The following is a 21,769-nucleotide window of genomic DNA, read 5'->3' as shown; positions in this document are numbered from 1 at the left end:
ATCTGTGTGTTCACTTTAGGAGCGCCAGCAGGCAGAGGGACTTGCCCCCTCCTCATAGGCCTCGTCCCACCCTCTGTTCTCAGGGCTCAAACTGTGAGACCTAACTTGAGGCTGGGGGTGTTTTCTCTACCAGACATTTGCCTGAGAATTCAGAGTTGAAATCACAGGCTAGGTTGTTTTTGTTTTGTTTTTTATTAAAGGCAACTTTTTTGGGTAATCAAAGGTGGTCACACCCTGCTAGCCTTTCAGCAGGAAACAGGAAGTTAGTCTCCTCAGCTGTGACCATGCTCAGGAGAACTCAAATCAGTGCTCACTCACTTTTAAATAAAGGAGGCGACACGCGGGGTAGGAAGACACTTTATTACATTGCTCACTCACACCGGCCGCGCAGAGAGGTGCTCCTGGGATGGAGCCAGCCATCCAGGTGATGGAGGGGACTCCTCGCTGCCTTAGGGTCAGCCAGGGCCCCACACACCCCCACCCCCACCGGGGCCCACCTAGCCCTCAAGGACATGGTCTGCCACACTGGCCCAGGGTGGTTCCAAGGACACTCACCCAGCTTGTGCTAGGGGGCAGCTGGGCTGTCACCTTCCGAAGGGAGAGCCAAGGTGTGCTGCTCAGGGCCCCAGCCTCCTCCCCGCCTGGGGCCACCACACTCCACCTGAGGCGGCGCTGGCCTGAGGGTCAAAGTGGGACCGAAAGGTCCACAGCCCCTCCTCTCAGAGGCTCAGACAACAGGGCCCAGTGGGCAGCTCAGCTCTGCTGCCCCGGCCGAGGCCTGGCCTGGAGTCCCGGCTGCCCTGCAAGGCAGGCCCGCAGACGGCTGCACATCCTCCGCATCACCAGCCTCTGGGCCTTCAGGCGCCTACGGAGCTTTTCGTTCTCCTTCAGAGTCAGGAAGAGTTTTTTTTTAAGGGCGTCTAAGTCCAAAAGGGCATAGCTGTGATCGGACGGCTGTGTGGGGAAACGCCTCTTCAGCTCTGGGGGGCTAGCTGGCTGACCAGGGACCCCAGAGGCTTCAGGTGTGTGTGGCAGGACCTGAGGACAGAGGTCAGTCAGAGACCAGAGCAGTGGCCAGGCACCTGAGACCAAGGGGGCTCCCCTGACACCCAGAACTGCCGAGCCGCAGCTGTTCCAAGTAAAGTCTGAGGTCCGGGCTATACGTCATGGTGCTCTGGTTTGGGCACCAGTTTTTTTCATTCTGTTTGAAGCAAATCCCCTCAGACTGAGACCAGTCCCGCACTGCCTTCATGCCCAGCCCAGCCTCACCTGTGCTCCTGGGCCTCCAACCTCGGGGGGCAGCTGCAGCGCTTCAACCATCATTTCCACCTTCCTCCCCAGGCCACACTCCCCAGGCTCTGTCTCAGGGAGGACCTGGAAAGACAGGGCAGAGCCAGCCGCTCACTGGTCCTCCCCAGCTGCTACTTATCCTGCCAGGAGTCCCTTCATACCACACGGGGGCTGCCAGGGCACCAGCAGGACAGCCAGCGTCCTCCACGGCCTGGGGCCAAACCCTTAGAAACGGAGCAGGAGCCAGACTTGCGACCGGCTGCCACTGCTTGATATTGAACAGGGAGGAGGAGGCATGGATGGCTTTGGCTTCTTCTCTAGGCAAACAACCCAAACCCCGGCTTGTAAGGAAAGCATGATGAGCTCCAGTGGGCCTGCCTGGCGGGAAGGCGCAGCAGCTGAGTTGGAACACTTGTGACCAGCAGGGCAGACTCACCTTTCTCTCCCCAGAGGTGGCGTCTCCACTCCGGCCAGTAGGGTCCGTGTTCTCCCTCACCAGCTGCAAGAGATGCAGAGCTGCTGTGGACAGGCCCCAGGGTGGGCACAGGAGATCTGCACCAGAGGGCCCATCATGCCTCACCTGTCTCTGTCCCTATGCTCAGCCAAGCCCAGCTCTCCTCTCACCATCCACCAGTGCCCTTCCTTCTCCACCGTTCCCAAACCTTGGGTCAGAGACCCACTGAAACCAGGGACCTGTCTAATTGGTACATGCTACCCCAGGGCCTGGCATTCTTCAAGGGAAAACACCCAGCTCAGAGCCTATAGTACCCAGGCCTCCAAAGAACTGAGAAGAAGCCATGGGGACCACAATTTCAACTACCCGCGCCCCCACTCTGCCCCCAGCCACCAAAAGCACTAGAGGCAGGACCACAAACGTCTGCGGTTTTCTACAAACATGGTGAAAGTCATCACCCTGACTGAACAGGGCAGGTGGAGGGTTCCTGATCCACAATGGGAGTTTCAGGTCAGCAAACTATAATTTCCAGAGCCCCACGGTACCACACCCCTGTAGCCCACAACACTGTGCTGTGCACTTAATGTGTGTTAAACAATAGATCTCAGGGTGTGTTCTTACCATGATAAAATAAGTGTGTGTATATATATATATATATATATATATATATATATATATACACATACATACATATACATATATATATACAGGGCAGGGCTGTATATAATGTATATATATATACATTATATATATATAATAAAATGCCTTCCACATTTAAAAGAAAGAACAGCTCCTCCATTAAGCACCTACTTTGTGCCAAGCAATGTTCCTGGACATGGGAATAAAACCCATGGAGCAAAGCCCAGCCCTCAGGGAGCATCCCCTGGGCAGATGCTCACAGCTGCCAGAGAGTCTGAGGAGCAGAGGAAGCACGGTGGCAGGGACCTGGACTTGGTTAGGCTGCATGATCAGGCGGACAAGGATCAAGGGCAGAGGCCCAACGCCCCACAGCCGGGAGCTCACGGTGCCCACTGGCTCCCTTCTCCCCTCCCTAACACCAGTGTGGGTACCTGCAGGTCTTCTGCCTGTTCCACCTCTGCTCTGCCTCCCAGGCTCCAGCCAGTGCCCGGCTCCGGCCCTCCCTCTGGGACTCACGGCTCAGTGAGGACTTGTAAAATTCACTATGACTGCCTCAGGGCTCCAGCTCCAACTGTCCTGTTCTATCCCCTCCTGGGCCAAACCCATACATCCTGCCCCACCAGACATGTCTGCCTTGGTATCCCACTAGGAAGTCAAACTACACGTGCATAGGGCCATCTCAGGGAATCAGGGACAGCCCCCCCCAACCCCCAGACCACCTCCTCAACTCAACAGGTCTCCAAAGTTGGCCTGCTCCATCGTATCATCACACCCACTTTTGGCTAAGGCCACCATGACCACCCTCACCTGCGATGCCACAGTGGCCTCTGAACCAGCCTCCAGAGGGACCTTCCAAAGTCACGTCCCTCCCCACCAGCCTCCCCCCAAAAACCCACCTCCTGTCCAGGACTTCCCTGGTGGTCCAGTGGTTAGGGCTCTGTACTTCCACTGCAGGGGGCAAGGGTTCAATCCCTGATTGGGAAACTAAGATCCCTGTATGTCAAGCTCTCCGCCCCTTTGAAGAAAACCACCGCCCGTCCAAGCCTGTCACCACCTAGCCCTGCGCCCTCCACAAGGCCTGAGCTGCTGCTGCTCCCAAGCTTGCCCAGATCCTGCCCCCACCCAGCCTCGCTCCGCTGTCCCTGTTCCCCTCCAGCACTCCACCAGCATCATCCTCCTGTGCCCTGGACAGGAAAGTCCTCACCTCCCTAGAGCCCAAGTGAGGCCCCACAAAGTGAAGCGCAGAAAGGTGCAAGCTCTTGGCCCCCTCCCCATCAGCTGCTTCCGTAGCACCCATGATGAAGTGACTTGTTTTTAAAGCAGCTTTGAACTGCAGATTTCCTAAAGCTCAGGGCCAGGAGGGGGCTCTAGGCTTCGGACCTAGGGGCCTGACAGTTTTCAGCCTCTGCTACCCCTGCAAATGACACCGACGCCCACCCCACTGCCAGATGGGGGACCCCGGTGGCCGCGCACCTGCGGGGAGCCCTGGAAGGCGAACACTGTGGGCACCGCGTTGTGCTTCAGGTTCTTGCGGTTCCCAAAGGCACTAAAGCACTCGGGCCGGAAGTGCTCAGAGCAGATGACCGTGTGCTGCTTGGGCTCAAAGTCGCCCCGGCCGATGTTCAGCACCCATTCCTTCAGCAGCTCCGGGCGGCTGAACGGGAACCTGGGGACACAGCAAGGAGGCACAAGGGACTTGCGGAGCTAAACACACACCTTCAGGGTCCCAGGGACCTTCTGCATCCCTGCCCAGCATTTCACTGGACAGCCTGGAAAATTTAGTAGCCTTGTCCCCTTAAACCACATCCTTCCATGTCGGGAAGCTTCCATTGTGGCTGTTGACAGTATCCTTAGTAGGAAACTGGAGACCATGAACGCAGCCAGGGCCTCAGTGAGCTGCTCCCAGAGCCACATGTGCCAGGCAGGCTTCCATTCCTGCTCCTGTGTGGGGAAGCAGGAGGGGAAGTGACCCCGCCCTTGTGGAGCCTGCATTCTAGAGCAGGGAGACAGCCAGTCCACCAGACAGACACAGACCGTCCAAGAATAGAGTAGGAGGTGGTCGGGGAAGGCCACCTAGGAGGTGACGCTGGAGCAGAGACTGCAGGAAGTGGGACAGAGAACAGGGATACAGGAAGAAAAGGAAGAGCAAGTGCGAAGGCCCGAGGGTGTCAGGAGCCAACGAGGCAGGCCTGGCTGACACAGAGCAAGAAGAGGACGCGGGCCACCGTCGGAAGGGGGTTCCTGGAGGCTCAGGCCGAGGGTGAGGCTGCGGCAGGAGCCCAGCTGGTGGCGGGTTCAGGGTGGAGCTGGAGAGGCTGATGAATGGCAGATCTGGGGTGCATCAAGAAAGCCAGGCAAGGAAGTTTGCCTGTGGGCTAAGAAACAGAGGAAAGAGTTTTAAGTGCCAAGACTGTAGGGGAGGGGCAGCTTTGGGAGGATCAGCAGTTTGGTTTTATTAATATACGTTAGATGTTAAATTTCAGGTGCCTTTTAGATGTCCAGGTGCTGAAGCTGAATGACAGGGAGACAAGAGTTGTCTGGAGATGTCACCATGAGGGTATCCCCATGTAAAAGGTGGCAGAGCCATAAGCCTGGGTGAGATGGCTGCCCTGGGGAGCCAGTGTGGACAGGGACGGTACAGCAGCATGGCCGGCACCCTGAAGTGCTCCAACATCTGTCTAGAGTTGGAAATGAGCAGAATCTACCCAAGACTGAGAAGGGACACTGTGATAAAGGAAGAGACCGAGAAGTGTCCCAGAAGGCAGGTGGTAGATGGCCTCAAGGGGTCAGCAGTCGGTTGTGTCATAGGCCGCAGAGAAGAGCCACTGGGACTTGACCGAGGTAATTTTAGGAGTGGTGGGGTACAGGCGCTGGAAGATAAGACCCAGCAAAGATGAGCCAAGCCTCGTGCCCGTAATCGCCATAAAACAGAGGGGCCCAAATGCCCTTCAATTGTAGAACAAGTTGGTTGGAATAAATACACTCCTGGATCACTACACAGCAATGAAAAGGATGAACTGCTGCAGCTGCTTCGGGCCACATGAAGGACTCACAAGCACAAAGATGAGCGAAGGACAGGAAAAAGGACAGCATGTGACTCCATTCAGTGAGGCTCCAAACAGGCCAAGGCAGTCCCCTCTGACAGAGGCCTTACCCTTGGGGACTCAGTGAGGGGCTGGAAGGGGGTGCGTTTCCGGGTCTCCTGGGGGCTTCGATGTTCTAAACTCTTGGCAGTCACACCGGGTGTTCACTTGGTTAAACTGTGTGCTTATAAATTGTGCACTTTTCCCTACGCGTGTTACATACCAATAGACATACTCAGGTTAAAAAAGAAAACGCTTCTCCTCCTTATGGGGCAGTGCAGCTCTAGACCAAGCTGTATCTGTTTGGGAAGGGAGACAAAGCAGTAGCTGGCATCCACAGCAGCTTCTCCAGGTGAGTGGTGCTGGAGAGGTGTGTAGGACTCTGCGTGGCCAGCCACAGAAGCTACCCCAAAATTTAATATCCACTATGTCCTTTTTGTTCTTCTGTTTGCTGTTAACATCTAGTAAAAGTTAATGAACCTTAAAAAAAAAAAGAAAACGCTTAAAGGAGACGAAGTGTAGATGAACAGAGCGCAGCCCTTTGGAGTCACACTCTGAGCGGGACGGAGGAAGGCGCTGTGGCTGGAACCAGCAAGAAAGTGTGCAACACTCTACCCATCGATGCGCAAGCGGCCGTGCACTCGGCCGGGTCCCACACCTGGGGTGCGCAGGGCGCGCAGGGACAGACTCCAGAAGTCCTACCATCCTCCTGCGGCTCCAGCAAAGGTTGCGCGTCCCGGCCCCGCACCCCTACCCGCTGGAACGTTCTCATTCCTCCACCACGCCTTTCCTTCCTGACTAGAGACCCGGAGAGGTGAACAGAGCGCGCAGCGCACCGCACACCTAAGGGAGGTTAGCATTGCTCATCTTGCAGCAAATACTGCACACTTAACTACGTCCCGGGCTGCACAGTCCCTGGACCGCGGAGGGGACGCACGCCAAGTCACCGCAAGGGCGCAGCGCTGAGCGCGCACCAGGCCCGCCACCACCTCCCCTGACCCAAGAGAGGCTGTGCGCCGGCGGGCAGGTCACTCAGCCTCTCCGACCGTCTCCCCGCGCGCCCAGGAGGCCGAGGTGGTGCCGGGCTTCTTGGGCCGGGACCTCGCCGCTCCCCGGGGGTCCGCCGCCCCTCCGCGAAGGGCTCGGCCGCACGTCCTCTGGCCTCCCGGCGGTCGGGCAGTGTCCCGGGCGTCCCCACGCCTGTCGCGCCAAACCTGGCGCTTCCGCGGGGGCCGCGGTCGTCGGCCTGGGAGAGGCCGGCCCCCGCGCACCCCGGTGCCCCCGCCCCTCACCGGTGGAAGGTGAGCTGCTTCCTGCGATTGCTGTAGCGGTTGCAGCACTGCCGGGCCGCGCACGACTTAGGCATCTCCAGACTCCAGGCACGGCTGCCCCTAACAAAGATGGCGGCGGCGGGGCCTGCGGGGCGCGGCAGCGACTCCGGGAGGGGCGGGGTCATGGGACGGGGCGGGGCTGGCCGGTGGAGGCGGGGCGAGCGCTCGGGGCGGGGTCTGCAGGCGACAGGCCCTCGAGAGAGGCGGGGCCAGTAGGAGAGCGGGTAGGACCCGGGCGGGGCGGGGCTTGCAGGGGCTGGTGAGTGAAGGCGGGCCTGGCTCTGTTCCTTGGCCAGCATCTCAGGCACGCAGTGCCTGCGACCGCGTCAAAGGGTGCTTCAAGGCCCGGCTCAGACCCGACATCCCCAACTAGGAGCAGATGCAGGTTTTACGCTAGTTACGCTGAAGCGTCACCCTCACCTCCTTGCTTTGAAGCCTCCAAAATTCACACACACCCACCCAGTTTGGGACAACTGAAAACCAAAGGCAGGCTCACTGGCCACCTATGCCAGTATTTTCAATATTTCAGTAGGTATTGATTCATAGATTTCGGCTGCTCCAACATCACAGAAGAAAGTACTAGTTGACCATTAGCTGGTCCCAGATTGGCTAGGCAGACACAGCTGACCGACAGAACAGGCTCAGCCCCTTGGGACCCCCAAGTGGAAGGACAGAATGAGTACGGGGCAGATTCTAATCCCACCTGCATAAACTTAGAGGCAGCTGTAGCTTTTACAATGCAGGTTAACCACTCACTGGGATTTAAGCTAATGCACAATGTGAAGAAATTGTGAAAGCTATTCATGCCTCTTCATGCTGTGGTTTGTTTCTGGAGAATTTACTAGAAAAGTATATTAAGGGCTGTGATAATGTTTCATCCTGCTAAACCAAACTCAGACTAACTTCCCAAGTCTTCATGTAACCATGGTTTTGGGGGTTGGTAATGAAGGGTCAGTCCTTCAGCACAGAATACAAACACCTAAAGCTAGACATGAACCTCAAAGTAGCAATATATTTATTTACAAAATATACAGTTTCACAGAAACAGCTTCGCTTTATACACATAAACTTTATAATTACACAGAACCATGTAAACGATGTTAAGTGTCTGGCCTGGCCAAAGCCGACGGGAGGGACTTGCTTTGGGGATGACAACTTTCCCTCCCTTCTCCATCAGCCACCAACCAGGAACCCGGAGATGGGCCATACCTAATTTGCATAAAGCTGATTGCAGCTGCCCAGCTCAATCTAACAGAAAAACTGTGGTGTCCTGACTTCTTAGACACCACCCACAGGGATAACTCTGTTAAAAGAACAAAAGCAAATGAAGGAAACAGAAATCGAGATGAGTATCAAATGCCTTCCAGAGGCGTCACCAGGAACTAAGTCTTCTAAGAGCAATATGGTAATTGCCAGGACTGGCAGCTCCACCCTAAAATCACACCTATTCTTAAACACACTTGTAAAACCGTGGAGTTTTTTTTTTTTTTAAGAGAGAAACACTTGGAAACTTTGGCTACTGTCATGGTGAAGACACAGGACAGGCAATGTCATGGTGCAGATCTTTGGCAAATTCCTCTCCCAACTTTTCCTGGACTTTTGCCCTAGTCAGAGCCAGACGGTTGTCTGGGGAGAAGGTTGTTTCTAAGCCAGGCTCCTTACTATTTTTCTCTACAGTAGAACATCTCCCTTGGGGCTCTTCACAATAAAATGGATTTCAAAAACTATTTCTCTCTATTTTTGTGTTAATAGAAACAACAGAATTAAAAATGAAACAAAAAAGGCAGTTGGCTGGTCAAGCATGAAAGATACTAGGACAAAATATAGGCTCTGATCAGCCGATTACAGTTCAACCCCCCTCCCCCCACCCGTGCTTCAGTGAGAGAACGTGGACACAAGTCCGTCTGGTGGCCTCATACATGGGGACCATGTAGAGAAGTCCCCCTGTGGGAAGACTGAGGCTCCATCTTGATGTCAATAAATATGCCTGACTTGGGCACCCTTCCCTCTTCATGCTTCATAAGAAATAATGTTTATGAAGACACACTCATCAATATACAAAAAAAACGAGTATTTAAACTGCTAGAGAGTAATGTCAGTTTCAGAGAACACAGAAGTCCTCCCTCTCCCTCAAGCCTGAGACCCATCAGTGTCCCCGCCACATGGCCCTCCAGCAGAGGCCTGCTGGGGCTTCAAACTCCCTGGCCTCTCCAGAGCTGGCCTGCACAGGGGTCTCCTCGGTCCAGGGCCCTCCTTTTGATCTAAGGAACTTTGCAAAGTTCAGTGGTATGTTCCTGGAGGCCAATGTTACCATATCACTCACTCAGCAACTCAAACCAAAAAAATGCTTCAAAAGTCCTAACCTTGCCCCCTGGAACCAGCAGGCCAGCCTGTACGAGGGGCATACTAAGAATACCCACGAGGGAGGCCTTCCTCCCCATTTTCCCTCCCCCCACCACTATGTGGAGAACACCCTCCCCCAGAGACTGCCTAACCTTTAATGTTGCTGCTAGAACCAAGTGAGCAGGGAGAGACAAGGAGAGGATCCAGGCGCCCCCTCACTTGAAAACAGCTTGCTGGGCACCCCCAGGCCCTCCAAAGCCAACTGGAGAGGAAGGGAACCCTGGCAGAAGTCTGCCAATACTTTTGGCTATTTCGTGCAAAAAGACAGGTTTTTTTACATCGTGCAAAACAGGAAACTGAGTTATGAACACGGGCCACCATGACCCCACCCCCGGAACCAACCCTTTCCACAGAGAAGCAGCTGCATAGTGTCCCCTTTAAAGAACAGAAGGAAACCTGGGGCTCACCAGCGAGCTCACTACCCCTGAGTGAGGCCAGGGACTCCAGTCCCAGGGGAACAGGCATCCATCCCCCAAGGAAGGGGAGAGGGGGACCACTAAGGGAGGAGCGGCTTTGATGGTTGCTGTACAGACACTTATGGTAAAAGACGGACTGGAGAAGAACTTTACACGTATGGCGGTTCATAAACAGGCCAGGGAAACAACATCTCCTCGCGCCAACACAGTGGAAGCAGGAGTAACAGCCAGCACTTATTCCGATCGGCGGGAGTTTGTCAACAATGAGAGCAAAAATGCACAACGACCACGCACCCTCATGTTCGGCTGGACCAAACCCGCTGCACTTGGGTGTGCAGTCCACCTCCACTGCAGAGACCACGGCTCCAGCAGCAGCTCTGGCCAACGAGGATTTTATTCAGTTACTGGCTATGTACAGTTTATACCTTGGACAGCTGGTCCTTTCGTGTAGGCACCTGAACGGCAGGGGTCTGCCCGCGCTGGAGCTAAGAGTCCTGTGCTCAACTAAGACCAGGGCCAGCAGGCCCACAGGCCCTTCCGACTCCTCGCCCTCCAGCAGTCAGTCCAGAAACAGCTTCCGGGAGCCCATTCGGGACCGGTTGGAACGGCGGATGTCAAACTTCGAGTCCCGGCACTTTTGGCAGACAAACACTTCTGGAACGTTGGACTTCCGGATCTTTGCACAGGACAGGTGAATCCAAGTGTGGCACTCGTTGCACTCTATCATTGGGCGGCCAGCAAACGGTTTCATGCAGAAGCACGTGACCAGGTCCCAGGAGTCATCATCTGAAAGCAGAGAATCACGTTAAGAGTGGAAAACTCTCTCACACCACCACCAATCAGAACCCCTCCCATTAGGAAAGCCACTCTCCAAAGGGACAGGGCACCTGAGCTGCGGTGAGACCAATTTCAAGTTTCAGGGTGATACTTCCCGCTCTGAAAATGCATACGTGCACAAAAACCACTGAAATGCGTGGTACGAGGAACTCCCCACAAGGTGGTTACTCATGAGCTATGTTATTTTCACATTTTGAGGCCTGCTCTGGAATGTCCGCTGTCTTCAGATGTGATCACCCCTTCCTAAATGTCTCAGCATCGGCCTTCTCGTACCCTTTCCCCTGAAGGTGGTGGGGCATGCTCCCCTGTCCCCCTCCAAGGAAGGGACCGCCGCGCTGAGACCCCGCACCTCACGGCAGGCGCGTGGGATCTCAGCTCCTCGACCAGGGATCGAACCCACAACCCCTGCAATGGAAGGGGAAGGTTAGGGCCCTGAAACCCCGCTCTTAGCATCCCACCTCTAGGCCACTCACCGGAATCCACCATGATGTCTTCGTCGTTGCCCGTGCTGTCTTCGTCCCGGAACACCACCTGCTTGCCCTGCCGGACGATAGTCCGTTTGCCTTCAGTTTTTATTTCTTTGACCTGATCCGGTGACACTGTGGTGCAAGACCCACTGGAAGGAGTATCGGAGTCCCAGCCCGAGCAGGGGTCTCCAGCGGCCTGGGGGATATCCTGCAGAGTGGGGCTCGTGGGGGTCTCTGCATATGGGTCGGCAGCTTCCAGCTGCAGCAAGCCCCCCATGTAGCCCTCCTTCCCAGGCACGTCACTGTCCCTTCGCTTCCTCTTCTTCTTCTTCTTCAGTTTGTCAGTCTTCTTTCTGTCTAGCAGGAAGTTACTAGGCTTAGCTCGCTGCAGGAGGGTGGGCTGCAGGTGGCCAAAGCACCGGTCAGAGACTGGCAAGGGCACGGTGGACGAGATGTCGGCAAAACTGGCATCCCAGCCGTCACTGTCGATGGTACCAGCGGTGCTGTTGGCGGGGCTGGGACTGCTCCTCAGAGGGACTTCCTGAAAGGACAGAGAAAACGGGACGGCTTCTGATTATTTCAACCAGCCTCCAACACCAAGAGCTTGCCCTGAGCAGAGCTTCCCCAGGACCCCATCCTCCCCACTCCCCACCAGGTCAGGTCTGCAGATGTGGGAAACAAGAACCCAGAGTTCCTCAGCTCTCACCAGTGCTATTCTTTAGGAACATTGGGAATGGGATTTAGTGCGCCCTTCCAGCTACAACATGAACCCACAAGGGGGACCTCCAGCCCTGGGTGACCCCTCACCAAGAACTTAGTTGATACTCAATCCACTTCTGTGACAGGAGTGCCAAAGACACACCCTCAAGTTCTTAACTTTACTGATTTTATAGTCTCCCCCATAACTGTCCTCCCAAAGGATGTACATTTTAATTAAGTGAATGTAAATTAATGATGAGGATGTTCTGACACTTTTCTTTAAAAACTTGGAGGCATCTCAAAATACTGCAAAATCCAAGTATGTAATTACTGCCCCAAAGCAGTGAGTTCAAGTCTCTGGTTCCTTCAGGTCAATCAAGCAAACTGTTACTGTTTATGTGCAAACAGTAGCAGCATTCATGTAGGCATTATCGACCTAGCTGGCAGTGGAAACAATAAGCCAGTGCTGGGATCTGGCCCCCTAAAAATACTGGATTCCTTTCTCTTTAGCCTTGCACAGTATGAACCAGGCCCCTGAAGTCTGAGCACCCTGGCAGCACTGGTCCACCTGCCCATTTCTCAGCAAGGAAAAAATGCCTTAAATTACATGGGATTCTGGCCACAATTCCCTGAAGATTCTGTAATGACACCAACCAGGAGGCCACCCACCAGGTAGGGCAGGGTGGACTGGGCCCAACTATTTGATCTGCTTGAACCCCAGGCTCCACCACCAAAGAGCCTGTACCCAGAGTAAGGAGTTCCCTCTCTGTGCCCCAGTGTCCTCATCTTTAAAATAGAAGAGAAAAAATAAATAAATACAACAGAAACAAACAGGGGATTCCCAGGAAGTCCAGTGATTAGAATTCAGCACTTTCACTGCTGGCCCTGGGTTTGATTCCTGGTCGTGGAACTAAGATCCTACAAAGCATGTGGCACAGCCAAAATAAACAAACTACTACCGAAAAGGCTATAATAAAAGCTCCTACTGCATATCATTATAATGGGCAAAAATAGTGCCTAGCCACAGTAAGCTCTCCACGCTTCCCTTGTGGCTTAGTTGGTAAAGAATCCACCTGCAATGCAGGAGACCCTGGTTTGATTCCTGGGTTGGGAAGATCTACTGGAGAAGGGATAGGCTACCCACTCCAGTGTTCTTGGGCTTCCCTTGTGGCTCAGCAGATAAAGAATCCGCCTGCAATGCAGGAAACCTGGGTTAGATCCCTGAATTGGGAAGATCCCCTGGAGAAGGGAAAGGCTACCCACTCAGTATTCTGGCCTGGAGAATTCCATGGACCGTATAGACCACAGGGTCACAAAGAGTCGGACACGACTAAGTGACAGTAACCTTTCAATAAACACTGGACATTAGGAAGGTATCAGTTAGATTATTTGTAAGCAAACTTTGAAAGTTTATCAAACCATTTCTAGACAAATCTACATTTTCCATCCGTTTTAGGAACCACTTCCCAGGCTGGTCTAGGTTTCTAAGAAAAATTTCTGCCTGACTATTATGGCAAGTCCTCCCATTCAATCCCTTCCAGACCCACCACCTTGTCAAAGACTGGTTTTGCTGCCAGCAAGGTCTCTGAAATGCTGAATTACCTCCTTTGGATAAGGGATGTAGCCTGCATAGGCCAAGACAAAGGTGCAGAATTTGTTGAAATCCTCCACAGTCCTGCGCCGCTTGTAACTGGGGGAGTACTCCTGTTAACAGCAAGAAAAGGGAGCATGTTTGGAAGCAGACACTTATAGGTGAAATCAAAATAACAATACTAAACAGGCTGGAGCTTTCATAGTTCGCCACTCAAAAACACACTGCTAGATTTACAAACACTCTAGAAACAAGATATGGTAAGTCTGGGTCAAGAATTAACAGTTTTCAGAAGGCTGAAAGAGGAGGTATGTGATGCTATGCCAAGAATACTGGGAAACTGGTTAGGAGATAAAAGACTGTACAAAAGTCTATTTATTAGCGCTCATGTGGCATTTTCGGACATTATCTATTAAGTTTCTAAAGGCCTATTGAGAGCCCTAATAATTAACTTTTTTGCCACAAATTTTCCACTTTGAAGATAAACTGCTGCAGCTTAAGTATTTTAAGTGACTTCAGAAGTCAACTACTTTTCAACCTGCAGAGCTCAGACCTGGAATCCTGGACCTGAATCTTGCCTGACCCCTCCCCAGGCAGGGCTGCAGGAGGACCCCCTCCCTCCTACCCGGCTCTCTCCTCCAGAGGAGACACTTCCTGCTGGTCCCTCCGCTCCTCCAACACCCTGGGGCAAGGCACCCCTCAACCCAGAAAAAATCCTGCCACTACCATTTACTACCATTTAGGAAACCTAACTCTGTATATAATTACAGTCACTAAAAGCCGCCTGCAATGCAGAAGAGGAAGGTTCAATCCCTGGGTGGGGAAGATCCCCTGGAGGAGGAGAAGGCAACCCATTCCAGTATCCTTGCCTGGAAAATCCCCTAGACAGAAGAGCCTGGAGGGCTACAGTCCCCCAGGCTTAACGACTTGGACAGGATTTAAGGACTGAACAACAAAACCATTTGCATACTGAAGGTCAAATACTAGAAATTTTGGCTTGTGTGTCCCATCCCATTCAATTAAGAATCGCCCTCAACAAGACTTGATTCTCTCCTGAGAAAGAGGAGCTAGGAAGAAAAAAATTATTTGCTTCTCTTCGGTTCATTCGACTAGCGTATTTACTTAGGTTTTCTTTAAGCACTTTATCACCCACCTCAATCCCTTCTTAGGAGTTCAGCTAACATTTCCAGAGCCGAGGGGCCCACTCTCCACTCGGATGAAAGTAGGGGGAGGAGATGACGGGGTGGGCTCCGGCTTCTGCCCGAGTACAACCACCCCCGCCCCCTCAGTCCAGCGCGCCCAGAAAACAGCGCGGGCGGCCTGCTACCCGCAGGTCTCCTTCCAAGGGCTCCACTTCTTTTTATTTTCTCAACTCGGTGCTAGCAAACCGCCTCTGCCCTCAGCCCTCGGCCGCCCAGACCCGGAGAGGCGCGCAGGACAGCGACGAGGCAGAGTCCGCGCGGTACCCAGCGCTTCCAGAGCCGGGGAGACCCTGCCCCCAACCGCAGGGAGAACTGACCGCCCTCCCTCCGGCTGGGTGGGAGGGCTGCGGCCCTCAAACTCGCGGGGAGAACTTTTATTTCGGCGGGGAATGTGCTGAAGTGGGTCAGTAGCCGGGACTCAGAGTGGATGGCGGCGGTGCCCTCGGGCCCGGGGCGGGGGACCCGCGCCGTTCCTACCGCGCCGGCCGCCCGGGCCCCGCCAACGCCGCCCGTAAGAAAAGCAGATGGCGGTGCGGCCCCCTCCCCGCCCTCCCGCGGAAGCCGCTCCTCGCCGACAGGCGGCCCCGGAAGGTGCGGGGCCCATCCCGCGGGGGAGGGGGCGCGAGTAGCCGGGCAGGATTCGGGGTCCGGGACTCACAGGCCCCGCGAGCCCCCGAGGCGGCAGCGCGACGGACTAGCCCGCCCGGCGCCGCCTCCCCTCCCCCACCCGCCGGCGGCCGGACCCGCACCCCGGACTCGGCGAGCTTCGGGAGAGAGAGGGGACCGCGGCGGGGGCTCCGGGGGATGGGGGCGGCCGGGAGAACCGAGGGACGATCCCCGGAAGGAGGGGGAGCCGGGGCGGGGCGAGCCGAGCTCGGGGGAGGGGGCCCTGGAGGGGGAGGCAAACGCGTTGGGGTGGGAGCACGGCTCAGGCCCCCGCAGGGGTGGGGATCCCGAAGGACGAGCCTCCCCCACCCTTGCCAGAGGGGGCGGGGGCCGAGCGGGAGTCAGGGGGCGGGGCGCGGGCCACCGGGCCTGGGGGGATTAGGGGAGGAGGCGGGGGCGCGCGGAGCGGCGTCCCCGTCCGAGGGGGGGCCGCGAGCCCCTCTGGGAGGGGGTGGGTGATTCCTCCGGGAAGCTGGAGCGCGGGGCGGAGGCGGCTCGGACCGAGTCCCCGGGGGCGGGGAAGGGGTAAGCCAGGCGGGCGAGGAGGGGCCGGGGGCGCAGACAGGTCCCCCGGCTACGCGAGGCCGGGGAGGGTGGGCGCGGCGAGCACGGGGAAGGGGCGCCGGGAGGACGCGGACGCCCGCGGAAGGGACGCCGAGAATACGGCGGGCGGGGAAGACCGGGCGCGGGCCCGAGTGGGGGGCGGGGTTGGGCGCCCGGGGGGCGACGAGAGATAGCTGGGGGAGGGGAGAACGGCGCCCGGCCGGCGGGGGTCCGCCTTCGGGAGCACCGGATCGGCGTGAGGGTGGTCAGGGGCTGTCGGGGCGCAGCTCTCACTCACCTCCGGGTGGAAAGCGGCGGCGCAGGAGTCGGAGTCCATGTTCAGGGTGGGGGGCGGCGACCGCGGACTGCAGGGGCCGGGATGCGGACGCCGGGCCACGGGGCCGCTCGGAGACGGGGGCTCTGGCGGCCGCGCAGGGCGAAGGCGGACCCGGGAGGGGTCGCCCCGACTGAAGATGATGGGGGGTCGATGTGTCGCGTCCTGGACACTATACTCTCGGGCCGGCGGCTCCACAGCCGAGCAGAGTTGTCGATGCAGGTCCTGTGACCAGCGCGACTGGAGAGGCGGGAGAGTCGCTGCGGGGGGCGGCGGCGGCGGCGGCGAGCGGGAACCCGACCGGCTCCCCGACCTGACGCCCAGTTCGGCTCGTGTCTCGGGAGGGAGGGCGGGAGAGCCGCGAGGGCTGCCGGGAAGTGTAGTCTGGGAGCGACGGAAAGCCGACGGCGAGGGGGCGGGCGCGAGGCATTGTGGGAGTCATAGTCCTCGGCTCCGCCGCTGAGGCGCACAAAGGCCCCCTAGAGGACTCCAACCCCCAGAGAGCTCCGCGGCGGCTGCTCGGTCTAAGGAGGCAGTGGCTCGGAGACCAGAGACCGCCGGAGCGGGGGAGGTGCGGGGACTCGCGCCGGCTCGGCGATGGGGGAGGGGCGGTGCAAGCCAGAGCGCCTCGGTCTCTGCGGAGGCGGGGGGGTCAGGGGTCGTCCCCGCGGGTGGGGGCGGGGCTGACGGCCTTGGTCGTGGTGGGCGGTGGCTGGCGCCACCTTTTTCGCCTTTGGGACTTGGGGTCTGTGCCCCTTTGTGGGGCTGGGGTCTCCACAGCCGGGCGGTAACGGCGGGCTTTGACGTCGCAGCCGCCCCACGGCTGACTCCCCGCGCCTCGGACCGGGCGAAGCGAACTTATTTTCACGGCTGTGTCTTTTTCTGGCCGGCTCCGGGGCTCCGGGACCGCCGACCGAGGCCGAGAGGGGTGGGACCGCCTGAGTCTCCCCCGTAGCAAACACTTCGAAGTGTCGGGTTACCAGCGCATTTTTAAAAACTACACCAGTGTTGCTGGTGTTTTAGAAAGTGTTTTAAATACGCTTTTTTTTTCTTCCGTTCGCCTAACCTTGACATCAGTCCTGTTTTTTTACTTTGCATTGAATTAGTTCCTGAATGTATTCTTCACAGGATCACAGCAGTGGGTGAGGCGAAAACCCGGCAGAGATATTTGGCATTGACGTTGACATTGTTTACTGATATTTAATTGAGTTGGCTGTACTTAAATACTGGACCGCGGAGTATTTTACAACTTTATATGTTGAAGGTTGATTTACTCTGAGCACTTAGTTGAAAATTAACTGCTCTGATAAACTTACCATGAGGAGGCCTCAAGTACTTTAATATTTTTAATAACCATTTGAAAGAGAAAAGTCTATATACGAAATGTAAATAATTCAATAATATATTAGGTGGCTTCGAAGACAAACTGTTAAACAGGAATGACATAAAATTTTAAATTCAGATCAGAAAACTGACTCATCTACATACTAAATCAGAAAGATGATCGGAAGAACCCCTAAAAAAATTAGACTGTTTCCATGGTAGTGAATGCTGCATTGGTTGTCTATTGCTGTTTGGATGGTTAAGATAATTCTGCTGGAAACACTTAGTGATTAAGAGACTGATTTATCTTAGAAATACTTCTCTAAGCCTTTAATACCTTAGCTATAAAATGTTTTACTTGCCTCAATAAATAGTTTATTTTTATCATTGTTGCTACTTTTTAAAACATTTCAGCAAGATCTTCAAAGATTTGGAGAGCTTCCCAGAGGTGATAGTAAATTGAGGTGCTTTACAAAGCTAGTAAGATAAAAACAGACATCAGATTTAGCCTGTGGAAACATTAACACCTTCTCAGAGTCCTCACCTTTAGGTGATTTAGCGAGATTTGGAATGTTATCTGATCTCTGTTGCCAGAGCAAATGTCCTGAGGTTTGCCAGTTTCGCCAAGGGTCATATTCACTAGAGCAACTTGTTTTGTCTAAATATGAAAGGGCCAAGAGGGACATTATCCTATTGCTAGTTTAAAGGTGTAAATACCAAGAAAAGAATAATTATGAGAGGCAAAGTCCAAATGAATAGAGGAATTTTTTAAAAAGGATCATTATTCCTTAATAGTACAACTTTTCACATAATAAACATTAACCCCCCCAATTAAGAAAATGATATAAAGAACTTAATAATAAGGGACTTGATGACAAAAGAACCTAGAATTCAGGGATCTATATTGGACCACTCAGTCACACTAAGAAAATCCCAAACTTAGATGGTGTCATGTGACAGTGATAACTTGCTCAGGGTAGGTATCCAATAGTTATTTGACTAAGTTCTTAGTATACAAAGGTGGGCTTTCCCTGGTGGCTCAGCAGTACCGAATCCACCTGCCAACTCAGAAGATGCATCCATCCCTGGTCTGGGACGATCCCTTGGAGAGGAAATGGCAATCCACTCCACTATTCTTGCCTGGGAAATCCCATAGACAGAGGTGCCTAGCAGGCTACAGTCCATGAGGTGGAAAAAGAGCTGGACACAATTTAGCAACTAAGCAACAGTACCACCATGGAGGTGACCAGTACACCTGGTGTACTCTGCTTGTCTCCCTACCTGCCACTCCAGTGAAATAGAAAACTTCATAGAAGAAGACCTTCTTTATCCTTCAATTCCTGTTAGAAATTTAGCTTTTTGAAGAAGATTTAGATATTAATACCTACCATCCCTTGCCTCAACACCAATAACTGACCCAAATTCAATAGCATAATATATGTAGCTGCAGGAATAATAAAGGTGCTTTCCTCTGTATGACAGGCTTAGGTTTCTTCAACATACTCAGTTTATTTCTCAGGTATCCTGTACTATTCTTGGGCTCCAGGGGGCAAATCTAGAATTCCATGAATCATGCAACAGCATTAGCCACAGTAGCCAGATCTTTGTTTTCTGCTTAAAAAAAAAAAAAAAAAAAAAAAAAAACCTGCTACTGAATACTAATTCTCAGATGATTATAGTTACCCAGGGAAGAGGAAGAAAAAAGCCAACATTAGCACAGGTTGTGACAAGTTTTAAAATACTAAGAATACCATGGTTTCCCAGTAAGTAACTTGAGAATGTAGTTATTTTAATTGAGTTACCAAATATAGCTTCACCTTCCTAAATCTCACTCTACACTGCATTCACTTGGGGGAAACTCAGGAATGCTTTTCTGCTTCTGTTTTAACTCAGCCTGATTGTGGTTACACACAAAAGATATATTTTTCCAGGAATTATTTTTTGGTGTTTCATCTTTTTACACAGTTTAATAGGATATTCTTATGGATTCTTAATGGATTTTCCTACCCACAGTTTTTTGCCTTTCTTACTTCCAATTCCAAGAGAGGAAAATAAGTGAAAATTTCTCAAAACTGTATTTTGAACTTTTAGTACCTTGCCTACTGTATGAATGTTTGCGAATAATTTTTTAATACTTATTTTTATTTATTTGGCTTTTGTTGTTGTTCAGTCACTCAACTGTCCCACTCTTTGCGACCCCATAGACTGCAGCATGCCAGGCTTCCCTGTTCTTCACCATCTCCTGGAGCTTGCTCAAACTCACGTCCATTACGTCAGTGGTGCCATCCAAGCATCTCATCCTCTGTCATCTCCTTCTCCTGCTGTCAGTCTTTCCCAGCATCAGGGCCTTTTCTGATGAGTCAGTTCTTCCAACAGGTGTCCAAAGTATTGGAGCTTCAGCATCAGTCCTTCTAATGAATATTCAGGATTGATTTCCTTTGGGATTGACTGGTTTAATCTTGCAGTTCAAGGGACTCTCAGGAGTCTTCTCCAACACCACAGCTCAAAAGCATCAAGTCTTCGGCGTTCAACCTTCTTTATGATTCAGCTCTCACATCCATACATGACTACAGGAAAAACCATAACTTTGACTAGATGGACCTTTGTTGGCAAAGTAACGTCTCTGATTTTTAATACGCTGTCTAGTTTCATCATAGCTTTTCTACCAGGTCTTAGTTGCCGCATGCAGGATCTTCTGTTGCAGCATGTGGACCCTAGTTTCCCAACCAGGGATGGAACCCAGGCCCCCGGCATTAGGAGCACCAAGGTACAGCCCCTAACCACCAAGGATGTCCTGGTGTGAATAATTTAAAATTATTAATAAATAATTTCTAAACTGGTCTTGTCAACTTTCCATATAATGATGAAAATTAGATGTGCATAGACGAATCAAATGGATTTCTCATGTTTTGGTTTATACAGGTAAAATATAAAGATTAATAGGTAACACTATGTCCCAAACGATTTAAATATTTTTACTTGTAGCATGTCATTTTCATATAATACTACACTTAATAATTAACAGAATACTGTAATATTCCTTAAAAAAATTATATGTAATAAGTACATTACAGACCACACCTTAGGCAGCCCAGAATCAGAAAAAAATAGAACGTCTAATTGGGAAAAGGTACAATCTCTTTTTGACTTTGTAAATGCTACAGTATGTGTTCTTGTCCCCTTCATGGATCACAGCCTTGTCATGGCAAACAGGCAAGCTCAATGAGGCTATGAGCCTTCCTGTATGTTCTCAAAGAATATAAAAAGGAGGTCACAGCAGCTTTTAAAATTATCTCAGTTAGCTGTTGTCCTGTCTGCCTAAAATCAGAATTCAAATATCAAGTGGTTTTCATTTTTTAAATGAAATTTGTTTTTATTTAATTTGGTATTTAATGAATACGTACCATTATTTGTTAAATCACATTGAATTACATTATCATAAAGTTACTTAGACCAGTTTCATGATTTTAGAAGAGGTACACTTTTAAAACATTCATGACTGAAGTTTAGTCTTTAAATACATTTTCCCACAAACTATTGCTTGTTGGTTAGTTAACACCTTCCTCACCAGAAAGTGGTGTTTGCACCACACTAGGGTGTTGGATTATATTTGAGAATTTTAAACCCCCATATTAATAGTTTGCTGACTGTATCCATCACACTATCATACTGCAGTGAATGAATTTTTCACATTCCCATTTTGAACTCATGAGATTAATGAGCAAAAAAAAGGAACCAAGTAGCATGCTTGGGTTAGCAGGTTATTCAAAATTCCAAACACAGCTGATAAGTCTAAATCTGTTCCTTTCTTTTCTAACTACATTCCTTCATTGCCTTAGATTTATACACATGGCTTCAAGTGCTCTCCTGTTAGGTCTAGGATATTAATAATATACTTTTTTTCCTCAAGAACTGAACTTTTTATTTTGAACTTTCAATATTCCTTGAATACCCAGGTTATATATGTTTAATATAGGAAAACAAAATGCAGGCAAGCAAAAAACAACAAACCTAGCCACCTAGAGAAAAATGTTACCTTCACAGTTTCTTGGTAGGCATATAAACACATTATAACAAATGGGGGTCACACAGGTAATCAGATTGTTTGCTTGACATTATAACATGAAAATCTTTCCATTTTAATAGGTAGCAACATCTGTTTTTCAAAGTAAACCTGAAACAGTTAATCCCTGTTGTTGGGGATACACAAAAGTAGACTCAGTTCTTAACTACAGAAACATTATTGATGTAAAGATTTGATTTAATACCAGGTGGATGGGTTTTGACCTAGAGGGACTGTAGTACTTTTCCCTGCAAACATCCCACTTCCTGGCTACTCAGACTTTCTTGTCACAAAGCCTGAGCAAGTAAGCTTATTGGCCCAGCTCCTGGGCCCAGGAATGCTGCCGTTAATAGCTGTGTGAACAGTCCATCTATGGGCAACAGGCAGCCGGCCTGGGTACCTGAATGTTTTCTGACTTAGGGCTGTGC

General features: G+C 52.2%; 2 protein-coding genes across 2 annotated transcripts; both read right to left on the bottom strand.

The window, feature by feature from the left end:
• Nucleotides 1-341: 341 nt before the first annotated feature.
• On the bottom strand, nucleotides 342-6,899 carry THAP3 (THAP domain containing 3). The gene is made up of 5 exons (XM_043485109.1): nucleotides 6,759-6,899; nucleotides 3,857-4,049; nucleotides 1,727-1,789; nucleotides 1,270-1,374; nucleotides 342-1,038 (listed from the first exon to the last, which is right to left on the bottom strand). Exons 1-5 carry the CDS (start codon nucleotides 6,830-6,832, stop codon nucleotides 754-756), a joined length of 720 nt encoding a protein of 239 aa, XP_043341044.1. The 5' UTR covers nucleotides 6,833-6,899; the 3' UTR covers nucleotides 342-753.
• Nucleotides 6,900-7,795: 896 nt separating this feature from the next.
• Nucleotides 7,796-16,316, bottom strand: PHF13 (PHD finger protein 13). The gene is made up of 4 exons (XM_043485735.1): nucleotides 15,920-16,316; nucleotides 13,222-13,323; nucleotides 10,927-11,461; nucleotides 7,796-10,402 (listed from the first exon to the last, which is right to left on the bottom strand). The coding sequence occupies exons 1-4, from the start codon at nucleotides 15,956-15,958 to the stop codon at nucleotides 10,176-10,178; spliced, it is 903 nt and encodes a 300-aa protein (XP_043341670.1). The 5' UTR covers nucleotides 15,959-16,316; the 3' UTR covers nucleotides 7,796-10,175.
• Nucleotides 16,317-21,769: the final 5,453 nt, after the last annotated feature.

The sequence above is a fragment of the Cervus canadensis genome, chromosome 13, assembly GCF_019320065.1.
Source record: "Cervus canadensis isolate Bull #8, Minnesota chromosome 13, ASM1932006v1, whole genome shotgun sequence".
Taxonomy (NCBI): Eukaryota; Metazoa; Chordata; class Mammalia; order Artiodactyla; family Cervidae; genus Cervus; species Cervus canadensis.
The sequence above is the reverse complement of the archived record's forward strand: the minus strand, read 5'-3'. Positions and strand labels throughout refer to the sequence as shown.

What these genes read in the sequence shown, in the direction of transcription:
- THAP3 (XM_043485109.1), bottom strand. Translation starts at nt 6,832, where the DNA reads ATGCCTAAGTCGTGCGCGGCCCGGCAGTGCTGCAACCGCTACAGCAAT. An exon ending in CCTTCCAGGGCTCCCCGCAG is followed by an intron (nt 1,790 to 3,856) that starts GTGCGCGGCCAC and finishes CATCTCTTGCAG; the next exon opens with CTGGTGAGGGAGAACACGGA. An exon ending in CCACCTCTGGGGAGAGAAAG is followed by an intron (nt 1,375 to 1,726) that starts GTGAGTCTGCCC and finishes CTGTCTTTCCAG; the next exon opens with GTCCTCCCTGAGACAGAGCC.
- PHF13 (XM_043485735.1), bottom strand. Translation starts at nt 15,958, where the DNA reads ATGGACTCCGACTCCTGCGCCGCCGCTTTCCACCCGGAG. An exon ending in CCGCCGCTTTCCACCCGGAG is followed by an intron (nt 13,324 to 15,919) that starts GTGAGTGAGAGC and finishes TGCTGTTAACAG; the next exon opens with GAGTACTCCCCCAGTTACAA. An exon ending in ACATCCCTTATCCAAAGGAG is followed by an intron (nt 11,462 to 13,221) that starts GTAATTCAGCAT and finishes CTGTCCTTTCAG; the next exon opens with GAAGTCCCTCTGAGGAGCAG.